The sequence below is a fragment of the Staurois parvus genome, unplaced genomic scaffold, assembly GCF_062004578.1.
Source record: "Staurois parvus isolate SC_StPar_1 unplaced genomic scaffold, SC_StPar_1.0 ptg000155l, whole genome shotgun sequence".
Classification (NCBI taxonomy): domain Eukaryota; kingdom Metazoa; phylum Chordata; class Amphibia; order Anura; family Ranidae; genus Staurois; species Staurois parvus.
Genome location: NW_028317951.1, coordinates 23414020 through 23432852, shown reverse-complemented (window position 1 = coordinate 23432852; position 18833 = coordinate 23414020). Strand labels below are relative to the sequence as shown.

At 36.1% G+C, this 18833-nt stretch overlaps 1 protein-coding gene across 2 annotated transcripts in view; it reads right to left on the bottom strand.

The window, feature by feature from the left end:
• Positions 1 to 7368: 7368 nt before the first annotated feature.
• KCNMB2 (potassium calcium-activated channel subfamily M regulatory beta subunit 2) overlaps positions 7369 to 18833 on the bottom strand; it is a 577176-nt gene continuing 565711 nt past the window's right edge. For both annotated transcript variants that reach the window (XM_089675536.1, XM_089675535.1), the window contains one exon: positions 7369 to 15621. In XM_089675536.1, the coding sequence (XP_089531662.1) occupies positions 15337 to 15621 (285 nt within the window). In that variant the 3' untranslated portion in view covers positions 7369 to 15336. The remainder of the gene's footprint in view (positions 15622 to 18833) is intronic.

Genomic DNA, 18833 nt, shown 5'->3' with positions numbered 1-18833 from the left:
AATCTAGTTTCTTGAGGTCCAAGAATGTCAGAACAGTACAGATATCCCCCAAATTACCCCTTTTTGCAAAGTAGACAGTCCGACGTACGTCATAAGAGGCATGGCGAGTTTTTTAAAGTTGTATTTTTTTTGTCATAATTTTTCGGAAAATGAAAAAATTAAAAAAATTATTTTCACTATTTGTTTTTTACACACTGTCACCAGTGCAGTACAGCATCTTCATATAACTGGCATGGCGGTGATCAGGGACACTGACTGGTGACAGTATGGAAAAAAAAATAAATATTTTTTTAAATGTTTGTTTTATTTTTTAAATTATTTTTAATTATTTATTACATTTTTTTCTTTTTTTTAAGATTTTTTTTTCATATTTCACTATGTCCAAAGTAGTACAATGTTACCATAGTAACATTGTACTACTTTGGGGAAGTGATCAGTATTTTTTTTTTTTTTATTTACATAATTTGCTTATAGCAAAGAATTACTTTGCTATAAGCAAGCATTTACCTGAATGACATAGATTCATTCAGGATTTTTTTTTTTTGTGCTTAGCTGTGATTTGGCCACAGCTAATCACATGACATGTGCATGTGATCGCTGTGACCATTCACAGCTAGACACTAGTATACAATGGATGGCATGAATGAAGCCATCCATTATATACAACTGTCATGTGACCTGCTGTGATTGGTCACAGCAGGTCACATGACAGTTGTGTACCTCGGCCGTGTCCGAGGTACACGACTGGTGACAGATCGCGCGGTTCTGCAAGCGCGAAAACTGCGCACGCCTGGTAGGACGCCATATGGTGTCCACCCGGAAATCTACAGCATTTTGCCGGCCACCAAATGGCTATTGGCTGGGCGGCTATTGGTTAAAGCAGCATTATACCTAAAAACCGAAAAGGTTATAAATTGCAGTTTACCAATCAGATATACATTATTTTTCTTTTTTTTGTTGTAGGCTTTTTTCACTCTGTCTTCGCCTGGTGATCTAACCAGTAACACACCTCCTGTATTAGAGCACCTCCACTGTGGATGAAAGAGCACAGGGGCACCTTTGGACAGCACCAGTGCCAATTGGGGGGGTAGTGTTAGATGTACTAAACCTAAACAAGCAGGTGCAACATCAAATAACTGAATAGTTAAACAAAGTCTATTATAATAAGAATATTCATCTACTCAAGAAATCCTAAACTCATAAATTGAAAACTCAAGCACAAGTATTGGAGATTAAAGTAATACAAAATACCAATATATCACTTTAATTCAACACATTGAAATGTTGTAACAAAACATAAATGTCAAACAAAACAGTATTTTAAAACCATCTAAAACGTATGACCCCAAAGACCAGGCATGTGTAAATTACCACACGTACAAAAATCAGACTTGATCCTGATCATATATTTCAGCTGTTATAGAAGCATGTAATGAGAATAATACCAAGAAGTAAGCCGTGTAACAACCAGGTTAAAAAAAAATTCAATCTAAAGCTGAAGTTTATGTAGAAACAGAACAGGACCAACTCTGAGCTTTATCATATAAAGGGAATAAGTGTCCAAATACCCACTGACATTTGACACTCAGACAGGGTGCAAATCATATAGAATCCACACTTCCAAAGATCAGGCTTACATATATATCAATTCTAGAGAGCTGTTGACCTGCTTATACAGAACATTAAAAGGAGGCCAATAAATCAATAGCCTTGATAATACCTCCATATAGAAAAGTTTAGCAGCACTTGTTGAGCTGCCCAGACACTGAACATCTCAAAAGAGCAGTAAGCTCTATCATGTAGAAAGAGGAGTGTTTGATATACTTATTTTCTATACAAAACATCAGCTAGGGGCAGATACATTACAACCCACAGTCTTGCCCATAGCTCCACAGAGAAAGTTTTGCAGTGCTCATCAAGTAGTCCCATCACAGGATACCTAAGTGTGGCAATAAGCTGTATGGAGAGAATGTATAGAGAACATCAACCAACACATGTTCTAATAGTTGAAAACAAGGAGTCCTCCTGCGCTCTTATGTCATATATCAGAAAATGATAGAAAGCTAATAAGCAGCTGACATCTAATCCTATACCATTAGGCCCCAAAACATAAATGCAATAAAAATGATGTAGCGCTCATAAAAACAAATATGCACATAAATAAATGTAAATGTGACCATACAGTGAAGAACATGTGCGTCTCAGGTGTAAATGTGGACCTTATGTGATGAGTGGTCTAAGAAGAGGGGGGGGGGGGGAAATGTGACCCCCAATCCACATGGGGATAATATATGTGACCCCCTAGTGCCCAATAAGGAACATAAACTGATAATAAACTAATGATGCCTGAATCCCTTGGATGGGATCAAATAAATAATACAGTGCGAGTGAAATGATAATAACTCAAAACACTGAATTCAATCAAAGCAGTCCAGTGATATGTGTTGCATCCTTCTGATCATGCATAAACGGAGGAATGTGTGTGAACCAACACATCCTGGATGTGATCCAAAAATGGCTGCAATGGCCTCTCAACTCCACCCTGCGACTCTGCAGGGCCACAGAGTTTAAATGTATTACCACTTGATCTCCTCAGCAAACAGCACTCCTCAGGGACCGATAGCTTGAAATAACTTCCCAGGAATCAATATAACTTTTACAAGATTTTCTTATGGAGTAGCTAGGATGGATCATAACTCAAATGCCCATGAAACAAGAGAATAACACATTCTTCATAGTGTAAACTGCTTTAATGGCTGTAAAAATAGGCCAAAAAATGCAAACTCACATAGTATGCTGTGAAATAGGCATTCCCCATGTGCTGGGTTTAGGCATAGGCAAAAAGGTGTTCCAAGATGGCGTCACGCCGGAAGTACGTCACCACGTTGAGCCGTCGATACTATTAGTCCTGATGAAGTCATTCATTAGTCCTGATGAAGTCACGAGGTCACGTTACGCAGCGTGTTGATGGCTCAACGTGGTGATGTACTTCCGGCGTGACGCCATCTTGGAACACCTTTTTGCCTATGCCTAAACCCAGCACATGGGGAATGCCTATTTCACAGCATACTATGTGAGTTTGCATTTTTGGCCTATTTTTACAGCCATTAAAGTGGTTTACACTATGAAGAATGTGTTCTTCTCTTGTTTCATGGGCATTTGAGTTATCATCCATCCTACCTACTGGTCCATAAGAAAATCTTGTAAAGGTGGATATTGATTCCTGGGAAGTTCTTTCAAGCTATCGGTCCTTGAGGAGTGCTGTTTGCTGAGGGGATCAAGTGGTGATACATTTAAGCTCTGTGGCCCTGCAGGGTCGCAGGGTGGAGGTGAGAGGCCATTGCAGCCATTTTTGGATCACATCCAGGGTGTGTTGGTTCACACACATTCCTCCGTTTATGCATGACCAGAAGGATGCAACACATATCACTGGACTGCTTTGATTGAATTCAGTGTTTTGGGTTATTATTATTTCACTCGCACTGTATTATTTATTTGATCCCATCCAAGGGATTCACGCAACATTAGTTTATTATCAGTTTATGTCCCTTATTGTGCACTAGGGGGTCACATATATTATCCCCATGTGGATTGGGGGTCACATTTCCCCCCCTTCTTAGAGCACTCATCACATAAGGTCCACATTTGGACCTGAGACGTGCATGTTCTTCACTGTATGGTCACATTTACATTTATTTATGTGCATATTTTTTTTTATGAGTGCTACATCATTTTTATTGCATTTGTACTTGTTCTAATAGTGTCTATCTCATAGGGTTAGAATGGATACATATAAATACACTAACATGTATTTAGATTGAAGCCACACTCCAACTAATACTTTATAAGCAATAAATAAAATAAAGTGCTAATATGCAGTCATAAAAATAGATAGTGAACATAAATGGTGGATAATAAATAGTAAATAATGGTTCATCCAATAAAGGAATAATGTTCAAAAAGCACAGATTGATGATCTTCCCAACAGCAGATTTCTAGACAGACTTGTGACTGGAACAAATGGTAAAATTGCGCACTCACTGAAAGTGCATAGGTAATGCGCATATATATGTGTAACCACCAGGTTACACATATCTATCTAAGAGAGTTACACATATTACCTATGCGCTTTCGCTGAGTGCGCATATTTCCAGTCACAAGTCTGTCTAGAAATCTGCTGTTGGGAAGATCATCAATCTGTGCTTTTTGAACTTTATTCCTTTATTGGATGAACCATATCTATTTTTATGACTGCATATTAGTGCTGCACTTTATTTTATGTATTGTCATTTGAAGGTTTATTATGGTTACCTTGAGTGTTACAGCTGCTATTTTCAGAGCGTTCACTTATCACTATTAATACTTTATAAGCAGTTACAGGAAATGTTTTTTTCCCTGTTTTTGGGAAAAGGTTTTACATAAATAAAAAAAGCTGATCATTGTAAGCACCCCTTTCAGTGTTAAAGGGTTACTAAAACCACATCACTAAAATTAGTCTGTATATGCAGTAAAGCATGCTTGTTATACTTACTGTGGAACCTAAGGGGTTAATCCTCTACATTGTCTAAAAAAGATGTTTGATTCTCTATTCTCTGATCCTGTCCCCAATCCATCTGCTGATAGAACAGAGCATTGAGGGCAAGTTGCACGTGCTCAGTTTGGTGTGTATTGCTAGAGAGATTTTTCTTCTTGGGAGAGTGCATGTCATCAGCACAAGGCCAATCATCAATGTCCAGACAGAGGGTCAGGGGTTATGCAGCTTCATAGGGCAATCAGGGGAGAATGGAGACTCCTCCTACAAGCTTTAACCAGTGCTCTTCTGGACACTGATAGAAGTCACAAGACTGCTCTAACTGCTGATGAGAAAAGGTATTTAGCAGTTTATATTTACTAAAATATTTGCACTTCCATGTTCTGTGTACTGTGCGAGACCAGATATTGTGAATGTATGGTCCTGGGTTTACTAACACTTTAAATAGTTTTTGTCTACATCCCCGTAACTGTTACATCTGCAGGAGAATTTATTCTTTTGAAAAACAACATACTTACTGGCAGGATCATCAGGTGAAAATAAGGGAGAGAAATCCAAAAAATGAAAACTGATACAGCCATCACATCTAATAAAATAAATGTTTGCTTTTGGGTTTCATACCACTTTAATTTATGACCTCTACCTCTCAAGAGTAACCATGCACCAATATGTAACGTGCCTCTGATCACTTCTTAGGTGTGCTTGTTAGGTTGCAAATGTATACAAAACCTGTTACAAATGCTTAGCTAAATGAAAGACAGCCTGATTTGTACTAGGCAAGCATTAGATTCCTTCAGTTGTTTTCTTGAAACAGTAAATCGTGTTTTGTCTGTCTTTATGTTCACTGATTTGCTTATCCTACCAGAAAATCTTGCTTAAAAATGTGCATGCACTTTTTTGTGATCAAAGGGTAAGTCTAATGTATATAGCATATACAGTAGTGCCATTTTTTGTTATAAAAACCATGCCAAAACAAGCTGGAGGTACACAGCTGGCGTGCACACACCTTTATGTATACCAAAATACACATACACAGTAGTATAGTCTTCCTCTCATTAAGTTGGTCACTTTTCCTTATCTCTGGTGTTCTGTTCTGTGTACATATGTACTCATTCTAGTGTCTTGGCTTTAATTACAGATGTATCTATTCATACCTATAAGCAGGTAATCAGAGGGCTGAGTGATATTTCCGCCTGCCTAGAGATGGGAAGGCCTGGAAAAAAACCCTGAAAAATTGGGGAAAAACATTTTTTTTTTCAAAGTTGTTTTTTGTGCGGATTTATGGAAAAATTGAAAAAAAAGGAAAAGTGTGGAATATGTTATTTTGCAATGATAGATAATATATCTATGACATGGTATTCACACTATATAACATGAAGACCTTAATGAAAGATTTCTAAGACTTTGTGTAAAGTCTTAAATTATTGCAAGTTCTCTCAGCTGAAGACAGGCAAATCCTGGAATACAATTCAAGTAACACTGTACTTGTACACTGTGAGCACTGTACTGTAGTTCTCAAACAAGGAAAAGTGCATTTCTGCCACTTGGGGGCACTGCAGGGGAAAAGCTCCAGTTTAGTTTTCTTGTGGACTCCATCTTGTACCTCCTATGGTTGGCTGATTGTTGGGCTACAGTAGATGATAGCTTCTGTCCTCTCAAGCCTTCATTGAAGAGTAAGAGGATAAATTTGTCTCACAAATTAGTTGATCTGTATAACCTTTAAATGATTCCTATTAATGTTCACAACTATCACAGCATAATGTTTATCTATAGTTTGGTCAGTAAATTGTTTTTTTCTTTTCCTCCTCTCAGTAAGATGGTGAAATAAACATCCAAAGTTTGTAAAATATTGTGAGAACAAATATTCTTTTCAAAATGCTACAAGGATGACAAAACACATCCTATCATGCCAGAGATGCCCTAAAGCAATTAACATATGCTTTATGGAATGAAATGATGAGGACCATAATGAAAGTGCAAGTAGCTTTTCCCTCCAGAGTTCTCATTCTAAAATGCTTTCTGCTGCTTCTGGATCATCACAAAGTGTTTCTTCACCAGCAGTATCTTCAAGGAAAGAAGGGTTGCAAACCACTGCCTCACAAAAATACACAATCCCTTTATTTATAGAAAAACATGACACCTGAAAATCAGAAGAACATTGATCAATCTCTCCATAGAGCAATATATGCTTCTGGATCAGCATTGTCAATAAATAAAAATGGATATTTGTTTTTATGCATAGTTGAAATGTTCTTAGCGCATATAGTCCTTGTTATTTCATTTGTAATAAAAAATACAATTTTAAAAAGCAAGTTTAGCTTATTTACTGAATACGATGTACTTTTATTTCAAGCATAATACTTTTGTATACACTGCATTTCACCTTCTCAGTGTAACAAAACAACTTTTAATTTGTAAAACTACTCCACACTGATTTTTCTTCCCAATTTTTCCAAAATTTACAATTTATCCAGAAAAAAAAAGAAAATTTTTTTTATCATGGCTTTAAAATTTTCAGAAATTTTAAATTTTTACTCCTGCCCAAGAATGCCTTTCCTGGCCCATGGGGATTTGATAAAAGAGAAGTTGCTCATAAAATAACAGGCAAGAGGCTTTAGTCCACTCTCAAACTCCCATTAATAGTATTCCTAATCGGTATGCAAGGTGATCATAAACTCCTATTAAGATAAATGGAGTAGACTTCACGACTTTTGACACCTTTGCAGTTTTTCTTGTACTTGCTGCCCTAAGTTGCTTTCTAAAATACAGGGAGAGTTGAAGATAAAGAGTCATGCAATGAAAAATATTTGTATTAAAAAACACACAGGACTCTGTCATTGCAAAATGTATAGAGGGTTTTATTGATGATGTTTCTATTTTTAAATACATATTTGAAGCCCTCATTACATCTTGGGTATTGTCTTGCTAAAGAATATGGCAATGCCATCCATTGTGCTACACTCCAAACTCGGAGAACTCAGACCATAGACCATCCTTCTCACCTGCAACCTTCTACAAAGAAAATACAGTTCCACTTAGTCCAGCTTAGTCCAGCTTGTATACAATTTTTCAAGACACTTCATTTTAAGTGCAATAAATCTCCTTCACATCAAGGAGATTGTTCCAACACCTTAAGGTAGCTAAAAAAACACCTCCAGGTTGTCTATGAAATATCATAGATATATAAAAAAATGCAGGGACTTTTGGCAACAACTTTTTTTAGTCTGTTGGGGCACCCCCGCATTTATACACCTTATATTATAGTTTATATGAAACTGTGTTTTACATCATCTCTTTTGACTTATTACAAATTCACACTGGCCATTAATCACATATGTTTTTAAAGTTCAAAAAGTGTTTTTTTTTCTTTAATATTGATGGTTTCTAACAATGCAACAGTTCAATGTAGCAATGCAGACACAATTTTCAATCACTTGTCACAACAATATTGACCTTGATTCGATTGAAAATACAACACGTAGGTCAACCTACAGCTATGTGCCGGTTAGAACTCTGAGAAAATGTCACCAGTAAATTCAAATTATGTAAAAAATATATATAGATACTTACGTTAGCAAAGTAAGAAAAAAATGTGAAGCATTAAAATGTATAAAGGTAAGTTATACACTTCAGTCCACAGTTAATGCAGATTCTGTCAAAATGAAGTGACTGGCAAAACCTTTACAGATGTCAAGATCTATGCAAACTGTTCACGGTTACTTATATACTCAATTTCAAAACATTCAACTAACCTTCAAACTAAGCATTTTCCTTACACAGCTTCCCATGAAGCCACAAGTCATATTTATGCATTTTTTATTTTTTGTAAACAAAAAGGTTAAATATTACAATACACTATATATACTATATAATTTTTATCTGTAAAAAATAGTTAATAATTGCAAGTACAAATTAATAAAATAGCTGACAGTGTTTTCTTTACAGTGATATGGTAGCAGGACAGGACAGTTGCTGAATGAACCCATTTCAAAGATAGATGAAGCCACATAACTCTGAAATGTTTCAGAAACCAGCCTGGTCCCATGTAACACAAAGGGCTCAGTATAACTTAAATATTTTTGGCTACAGCTGTAATAAACGACAAACAACAGAAAACATGTCTCCAGTTACAATTAAACATTATGAAATGCAGCTACCAATTTTAAATATCCATAGTCAACGCTATAAGACATTAAAATTATTTTTTATGAGATAACATTTTTATGTCACTTAGATGTATAGCTTCCAGTCTGTGTAACTTAAATATGTACCCAGCAGCAATTAACATACCATTTTTCCTTTTAATAAAAAAGGAAAATTACATAAAGTAGGGATGTGCAGCCTATAACTTAGAATATCTAAACTGGGTCCCTGAATCCATCTATTTAATGCCATCATTTTAGGGACTTAAGCTGGTGACAAATATTTCACTCTAATTGAACAATGTCTGTACAATCGTATTTAGTTTGAGGGCCTTTCTAACAATATCAGTGAGTAAGTAATAGAAAATCTGCTCTGCTGCATCAGTGAACTGGTAGAAAGTCCAAAGCAATGCTCACTCATTCATCCTCTCTCTAAAGACTAAGCCTAGTTCACGCTTACAAAGTGCAGCTACCCGTCACTGGGTGATGATCAACCAGTGGTATTTATTTAAAACATCAGTTTTCAGACTAAGGGGTTATTAAGTGAGAATTCCCACTGATATGATATGAGTTGCCCAACAATAAAGCAGTTGTTTTTTTTTTGTTTTAAATTAGGTGTTCTTCTATTATCGAAGTATAGTTTTGTTTCATTATTGGAGCAATGATGTCACTATAAGGGATGCCCTCTGTGTGAAATAACTATTCTAAATAACCAAACACTATACATTAAGCGTGGGTCTACCCTAGAGTGTGGACTTGTGTTGAAACTTATTTAGCCAATCAATGCAAAGATGATGTGCAAAGCATAGCAACCAATGAAATTTCGGTGAACTCGAACCAGATCAGACCAATGCATCATTATTGGTTAATTGCTTTGCATCAGCAAAAAACTTGTATGCTTTAGCTCAGTGAAAGGGGCCCAGATGGTTGAGATCATATCTGACAAATAAGTTATAGCTGGGGCAGGTACATTTAAGAAAAATAGCCTGTTTTGCTGCAAGTAACATATACAGTACGTATGGAAAGATTTGCTAAGGGTTTGCCAACCCACTCAGGATAAAAGTCATCTGTCACAAACTAAAGCACCGCTCTTAAGAAGCTCTGATAGAAGCTGAAAGGCATTAAGTGTCAGCTTCCATCAGAAACTTCTAAGACAGGCACATTATGGGGTGTCAGCTTCCAGGTTTCATTGTCAAAGTTAGAAGCTGATTGGCTACCATGCACAGCTGCACCAAATTTTGCACTCTTCAGTTTTAGTAAATCAACCTTACTGCATACCAGTTTAGGTGCAGTAAAAGCTGCAGCTTTTCAGATTCACTTCACTACAATTCAAATTCACAGCACTACAAATAACTATCAGTGTGTCAAAGAATAATAGCTTCAGTCAACAGGTACCAAAACAGTTGTCGTAACTGTTTCCCTGTAAGGAGCCCAAATAAACCATTTCCCCTAATCTGACTAATTGGGGTTGATTTAATAAAAGCAAATAGGCTGTTCACTTGGAATGGAATGGAATGCAATGGAATTTTACCCTAGCTTAGTGAATGAGGTGAATTTGCTGATTTTATCACCCAAACACATGCAAGCAAAAATACATTTTTTTAAAATTTCCTTATATTTAATTGGGTATTTGCTTCAAAGGGAATTTTTACCACATTCACTAAGATAAGTAAAAATTCCTTTGCAAAGTGAATAGCCTATTTGCCTTCATTCAATCAACCACACTGAAGCTGATTTACTAAAGAACTCAAAATGCAAAAATACAGTGTGTATAGTAACTTAATTTATTCAATCACGTGAAAAGCAAATTCCTAATTACTTTGAATACCCAATCATGTGCAGATTCTTTTACCATAATTGAATACACAAAGTGAATATCCACGCACTTTTTTCAGTGAAGATACACAACTTCTTTAGTAAATCAGCCTGTTTGAATTGTATACAGGTTCACTTGAATATCATACCCTCAGCAAATCAGCACCACAGTGCAGTTTTTAGCACTTAAAGACAAAATTTAAAAAATATAAAACTTAAACACCAGGTCCCATTTTGACATAAAACATGGGCTCAGAGATATTTTAAATGTATGAAGTCTGCACCTCAAAACATTTTCATAGTGTGCAAATATGCAGTTCTAGTTTTTCAGAGATACATCAACATGTAGGCCTCCTATGGTTCTCTTTAAGGTTTCAATGGATAGTATGATATTTTGTACAATGCTGCTCTATGAAAATAATGCAGCAAAGCTATTCTGAAGATAGAATTTACAAAGGCTTTCTACCCATTTTTGGTACAGAAAATGTTGCTGAGATGTTTTCCTTCCATAAACCTGCATTATTTTAACAGAAGGATGTTATAGAAGGCAGAGGAAACCTTAGGGTCTGCTCACTAAAGATTTGTACACATAAGCATGAGTTTGTATACAAGCAGTGTGTACAGTAAGCAAAGCTTTCAGGTGCTAGCAGGCTTCAGTGGATTTTCGAGAAGTTTCAAGTAGGGGGAAGCTTGCTGACAGCCTGCTGAAACCTGCCATCACTCCCACTATCAATTGTGTTTAATAGCCAAAAACTGAAATGGAATTTTGCTTTAAAGGTTTCAATAAAGCTTCTTAAAGCTTGCTGAATATTTGTAATGGTTGATGTACACATTGCTCTGATAGGAACGGAAGCCTCTTGTGTTTAAGACCTAAAGGAGTTGCATTTTTTACTCAGCTCAGTGAAACTGATTTAACTTCAGCAAAGGGCATTCCCTTTTTTCTTTTTTTATTCATCTGCACATGATTGGGTGTTCAAAGAGAAAACAGCTTTATGTGGCCTTGTGCAAAATGTACTCTTACTAAAAAAAGGTATTTTTAAACCATGTTTTGCTATATTTCGCTTCAGTTTGCCTATTTAACCTTTGCATGGGAATTGTTTATAAATTGGAAAGCAAAGCAAGCACAAAAACATTTTTTATATGCCCCACAATCTCTTGTGCCTTCAACAAATCTAAAACATCAATAGGATTTAAACATACAAATACAATTAAAAAAAAAGACTGCACTGCAAGTCTTACAGGCTTTCTGTTTCTTAGGCACATGCACTGATTTTTTTTATGGGTCATTACTATTATCTTTCAAGATGAAGGGTTAATTGTAGCTTCCTTGTGTCTGGCATTGTGTGGGAGCAAAGTTACATTTTCCCTATGAGTACATCAGGCTTTGCTATTATTTGTAAACAGCTGTGCATTTGAAAAAAATAAAACCAAAAAGAAAATTGAAACAGTTACACACAATAATTACAGTCTCAAATGAGCTTTAGGATCAGTATAGTATTATGGCACACTGTAAAGGTCTTCGAGGACCTCAAATCCCATAAGCTTTAACTCTATATGGAATTTAATGAAGGCAGTATTTATTTTATACATACTTCATATTGTAAAGCATTGCAATGTGCAGTCTTATAAAGGAATAGGCATCACCGAGTCTTATGGGTGTTTATTCCCTGAACCATAGTTCCTTTTAAACAGTGCAGATGTAGTAGCAATAACTAAATTATTCTGAAAAGTTCTTGCGGACGTTTCTCATTTCATTGTGGCACTTCATTCAATGCTACACAAATAGATCATTAGAGATGAGGTGTATGGAATTATTAAGGCTGGGACACTATGACCAATTTGACCTGCCATTACATGAGAATAAAATATGCTTAAAGTAAAAGTTCAGTCAAATCCTAGCTATATTTAATCCTATTCCCACCCCAATTCTAAGCCTATTCTTACTACTCTGTAAAAGAAAGATTTTTTTACTTGCCCATTCTGAGGGTGCTCTGGTACGGTTTCATGATTTCTCCAATGGCATGCTTCACTGAAGAGGAGAGATTGTTGACAATGACTGCAGAGCCTATGCAGTGACATCACCCATAGGCTTACCTTGGGGCATCCATTGTTGGCTGTACCTCCTCTACACTGAAGCCAGCAATAGAAGCTGATCATTTGTCCGTACTGGAGCTCCCTCAACATAGGTCAGTATAGATAGCTGTCTTTTACAGGGTAGTTAGAATAGGTTTAGAATAGGGGTGGCATTTGATTGGACTTTACTTTAAAGCCCAACTCCAAGAAACATGAAACACTAGTCATTTGAGTTTGAGGGCCATGGAAAAGTAGATTTGTTGACCCTATCCTCTACTCCTCCATGCTCCTCCAGCATCTTCTCTCCCATGCTCAAATGGTCTAGAATCTTGACATCATCATGCCAGATTGGATATGAGGACATCAAGGGACAGTTAACCGTCAGAACATGGGGGAGTGCTGTCTTCCAGGAGAGCGGGAGGCTGGGTATGTAAAAATGCTTTTATTCTCCCCTGGACCTAAACAAGTAGGCACAGTCCCACTGCGAGGGATCATTTTCAGTTTTCTCAGATTTGAACTTGATAACTGGTAAAACAAATTGAAAAAACATAGAAAATCTTGCAGATATCAGCAATTGGATGTTTCTGCATAATGGCAGTACTGCAAAAACTTGGTGATGTTATATTGATTAAATAAAGATGCTCAATCCAATTGTCAGAGCATGCACAATTAACGGATGAAGGAGATTAGAGTTTTTGGCTCTGGCATAACTTAGGGAAAAACAATAGTGATTGGCCAGGAAAATCCAGCCACCAATTGATAATTTCCCCAAAAAAGAGTCTGCCAGGGGTGTGGAGAAGTCAGTGGAAGCTCACAGAAACATTGTGTCCTGATCCAACTACAAGCAGTTGGGTAGGGTGATGTTCATGTTATGTCTGTTGGAACCTACAGACTTGATCTATTATGATACAATAGTTTCCTGTGACTGACTGAGAAGTTGTTCCAATCATGTGCAAACAGCAGGTCAACATTTCCTGTGTCCAGCAATTCAACTGTCCAATTAACGTGGACCCTGCAATTATAGGTAATGCTCAATAGACAAAGTGCTTTTTTTGTGTTACTGGGATGTGTAGTCTTGACCCTTCTGACAGAGTCATTTGGAAGCCCTGTAAATTAATAAAAAAAATATAACAAATAATATAAATGTACTAAAAAGTGAAAAAAAATAAAAGTCACTCTTAAATTCTTGCTTATAAAACAAGATTACATGAGGATTTAAGGGGAAAATATCCTTAAATATGCAAAAAAATGTGTAAAAAAAAAAAAATCACAATTATATATTTATAGGTTGAATGATGTAATTATTATTTCGTACATAAATATTTGTACTAATTGTCTGTAGCGACAGGTAACCTGTACAGTATTTATATCTTAGATTATGTAGCCTATTTTTAGTAATGAACATGTAAAAATTGTGTATTTGTGCTGTATATATTCTTAACTGTAGGTGTAAAAGTAATGGAAATAACACAGAGCAAATACTATGTACTGGAGAAAACCCTAAAAATGACATAGATTACCTTCTTAGAAACCAGTTTAATCTGCATATATTTGAATATTTTGCAAAATTGATATGATTAAGTTAAGGGAATATATATTTTCATTATGATCTAAATACCAAACTTAAAGTGTTCCCCCAAGTGAGGGAAAATCTTCCCAAAGGCATCATAGAAAACAATAAAAACTTAACAGATGTTCTAACCCTTCCCTACACTATCCAAAACTAAATTATACTCCAGTCAACTTACACATGAAAAATCACATTCAGGTGTATTAAGTATCTAATATTTGTTCAGTCTGGGGGGGTGTAGTGCAGAAGAATACGTTTTCCTTGCTCTTATGGGAGCTGGGATTCTTATTTGCTCTTGCTCCAGCTCAGGAATGTAGGCAGGATCTTGACATCATATACAATGCAGGACCTGCAGTGGGTGCTGTTCAAGCATTCTATGTTTTGTCGGTGAGGGGGTGAGAGCATGACCAGAGAAAAGGTGTGGCTTCACGGGACTGGTTTTGAATACAGAAACTATAACAAGGCCTGCAGAATTAAGGATTAACGTAAGTAATTTCATCTATAACATGCTCCCTAGACTTAACAAACATTAGATCTTTTATATATGAGGAAGAGGTAGCACCTCACATGTGATTTTTTTTGGAATAGCAGTTCAACTTTAAGCATTTTCTTACAAATATGTAATTTATAAATATTTTACTAAAGATCAAATATGCAGTCATTTTTTAAATCAACATGGGCAAGATCAAGAGCTTATTGTTAATAAATATTTTTTAAAGATTACCTTTTGTATAATAAATTGTCAAGTCTGCAATGTTATTTTTTAGCTACCCAACATATATTCCTTTACAAATATGATTTGAAAATTTTAGGCAAATGAATGAAGTCTACATTTATTATCAATTGTAGCATAAAAAAATGCCCAGGCTTAAACACAAAATCAAAACTGCAAAAAATGTATTTTTTTTAAGGATGTAATAAGACTTTTATAAGACAAAATGTCAAGATACTTTCCCCTTAAATGAGCCCTGTTTTGACTGTAAATAAAAGACTGAAGAACACAAAATAATTAAATTACCACAGTTTCTCTCTCCAAATATGACATCTTGTTTGCATAAAGAACAGATTTTGCATTATTGCTCTACTTATAAGAATAGATTAAGGAACTTATAAACAGACTGGCACATTACAAACTTAAGGTTCTTTGGTGAAGAATGAAAATAAAAGAAACAGTATTCTGTTGTAAAGTAACTTCAGAACTGGTTTTATCTGTTGATCCTTTGGATTCTCTCACATAGAAGGGAGAGGTACTGTGTGAGTTTCACCATGGCGACAATGGCGATACCTCCAATCATCATACAAGTCGGCCAAAATAATGAATGAAATAATACATTGGAACTGTAAAGTTTGGTTAAAATGACATTCTTTTGATTTCCTTCTGGATCATAAAAACATGAAAATCTCTGATGTTTCCGGAAGTTCTCCATGATGATATTAACAAGTGACATTGAGTCTTCATAATTTTTTCCACATTGTGGTATGTATGAACACTAGAATAAGAAGAAGAAAAAAAGAAATATTAAACACATACTCCAAATGGCTCATTCACACTATGCATTGTGTAAATTTATCTATGTTAACATGCATATTTTTGTGCCTAGGGGTGTGCTGGTTAGGGCATCCTTTTCACATTGAATGGACTGGCTTTTCTCCTCCATGCACCATGGAGCAAAATGCACCATTTTGTTTCAAAGCAGTGGACCACAATACACAAATGGAACATATCTGTGCATTGCAGTTTGCTAAAATGCCTGTGTGTCACAGTGTGCTGTCTAGGTGCATTGAAGTGCCATTTAAAATCAATATCACCGCAATGAACCAAACTTAGGTTTGTGTGATAAAATACAGTTTACAATATGTTACTGTAATACAATACTGTAAATGGATCCTGATTCAGATGTACAAATGCATACACAAACAGGGACAAGGGAATTGAAAATAATTATGTAATCTAAAGGTGTTTTTCACTGTAAAAACAGAATTTTACTGCTAAATATGCCACATGCAATAATAAATAAACAATCGCTATGTTTAAGATATCATTTGGCATCCCATTCAGACTGGGCATTGAAGAAATATATTTTAGAAGATTTCCTAAGATTCCACTACAGGTTCCCCACTGAGCCATGACTATGTTCTTATCAGTAATAAATTAGATTCTGAAATTACAGTGAAATGAAGAGCACTTTAAAAACACACTGTTGCTAATTTCACGCTAATAAAATAGATTATTGTAACCCATCTTGTATGAGAAAAAGAGAGGTGAACCAGTTTCAAAGCCATTAAATACTGGAAAGATATGTGCTATTTGATTTTGAACATCTCTCTTTAAGCACATTCTTAAACAGGATTGATCAAATCTCAAGAGTCATATCAGAAATACAGAAATACCATCTATGTTACATTGTACACTGAAAGTATGTTGTTTGGCTCTTTAAAGAAATTCTTTCACATTAAAAAATAAAAGAGAGTTATAATACTTACCTGTTCTTATATGGCACACTCCTGAGAGTGTCAGATATCTGATCCCCCATGATGTCCTGTGGGTTCACCTATCAACCGATAAAGCATTACTGTACCTTGTGATGATACAGTGCTAAAGCTTGCAGCAGGGGACCAGGCATCCAACAACTCTGGAAGTGTGTCCAATGCTGAAGATTCTTTAGTCTGTGTAGCTGCTCAATCGATTGAAAATCTGAGATACAACTGATGAACAGACAAGTATTATATATCTTCTCTATGCAAATACATAAATGGTGCATATATGAACTTGGTACAAGGTTTTGCTCTTTAAGATCATTGAAAATGACAGGGGAGCAAGTGTAAGTGTTTTAATCTATTTTTGTAAAAATACATTTGATTTATTCTTTATAGTTTGGGAGTTCAGTTTTGCCCAGAAATTTCAGCCTTTGTTCAGAGCATTGGTTTAGTGTTTGGGGTATGCACCACATCAGGAATAAATCCTATTTGGATTGGTGTTGAACTCGACTAATTATAAATTAGTTTTTATATTAATTAGATAATCTTGTTCTTTACATAACTACATACAAATGAATTAAAATTCTTATAAATGCTTATAAAATAAATAAGTTGAAAGAGATAGAGTACATGAATTACAAAGCTATGACCTAAAAAATAAAAATATGTTTTTTGAATATTAAAACAGGAAGCCATTTACATTTAAACCAATACTGTGTGTATAAAAGTTTTTTTTTTTTTTTTACAATTTCCTATCTTACATTTAGAGAATAGAAGAGTATTACATTTAAAGAATTCAATCGTTGTGCTTTCCAAATTCTGCCAAGCGTCAGAAAGCTGGTGCCAACCTCATTTAAAATTCCCTCTGCTGCTTTCTTGTTTGGCTAACCACATATCTTTGAACTGGCTGGTTACAGCTTCCTACGTGCACAAAAGCTCATACTTCTCTGTTTAAAGTTCTTCAGCTGAAAAATCTTTTATCTCAAACACAACACATTTCAAAATATCTCTGTTCGCTATCTTCCATAGCAGATGTGCCAAAATAACCTTCCATTTTCAATTCAACTGAAGACTCTATACTGATCTTTGTGTCTCACCTTTTACTTTCTATGTATCGTTGAGATGAACTGAATTCTAGAAATTTTGCATAATGTGTGTTATTGACCAAGGACATAGTAGTTTCTTTATGTGTCTCAGGGATTGTAATATTTATTAATAAAGTGTCCAAAACAATACCAAAGGTTGTGTACAACACAACCTTTTGCAACACAACCTATCTTCCATGCCCAGGGAAGATAAGTTCTGCAGCTTCCCTCCCTCAGCATCTCTGAGATACCATACCTGACAATGCAGAAGTAGTGGCCCCAGATGACAGCTGGGTAGGATCCTAATAGCACACAGCTTCTAAGGTAAACCCAGGCTACTGTGGAGAGTTCCTCCCCAATTACTACCAAAGTAGCCCAGTTCCAGTAGGGTAACCTTTTTGTCCTTAGGTTGGATCTCTCCAGCTGTTTGCCTATGTTACCAGAGCTATCCTGTTTTTTACTGAAAGGAATGCGGTTTATGAGCATAATTGCAAGCAACTGTTTGTGTTCTGAACTGTTTTACTGAAGTAGTGATTCTCAGACTCTCTGTTGCTACACAGCCACATGTTACTTTGATTGAGCCATGGAGACATTGCTGGTAGAAGTCCATATTCGTGCATCTTTGCATTAGTGCTGTACAATTTGCATCTGTTTAGTAATCTGCAAGTTAGGCTCCTCTAGCTGATTACCTAAATTACCATAACCATGTCTTGTATGCTCAGAGATTCTAGACCTAGGATGGACCCTGCATGTTTGGTGACTGTGTGCTACAGATTCTAAGGAGTACCTGGTCTTCACCAGAATGCCCAGCAAGGGATGATGGGTTTCGCTGAACGACAGCCTCCAAATTGCATCCCTGAAGCACACCCATGCAGGCTGATGAATTGCATTTGCGCCAAGAGTCTAGGAAAATAAAGAATGAGGGACCCGCAGAGTGGCTGAAGTACAAAGGTATCTACAAGAACTGACGTGTTGGAACTATAGGGAAACAAGAATGCAGACCTCTCTTGCAGCACCGGGGTGCTGAACTGATAGGAAGGCAGGAGTGCAAATCTAAGAGGACTGGAGTGCTGGAAATCAATGGAACACAGGGGTGAGAGAGTCTCTTTCAGCACAGAGGTGCTGCACTGACTGGAACA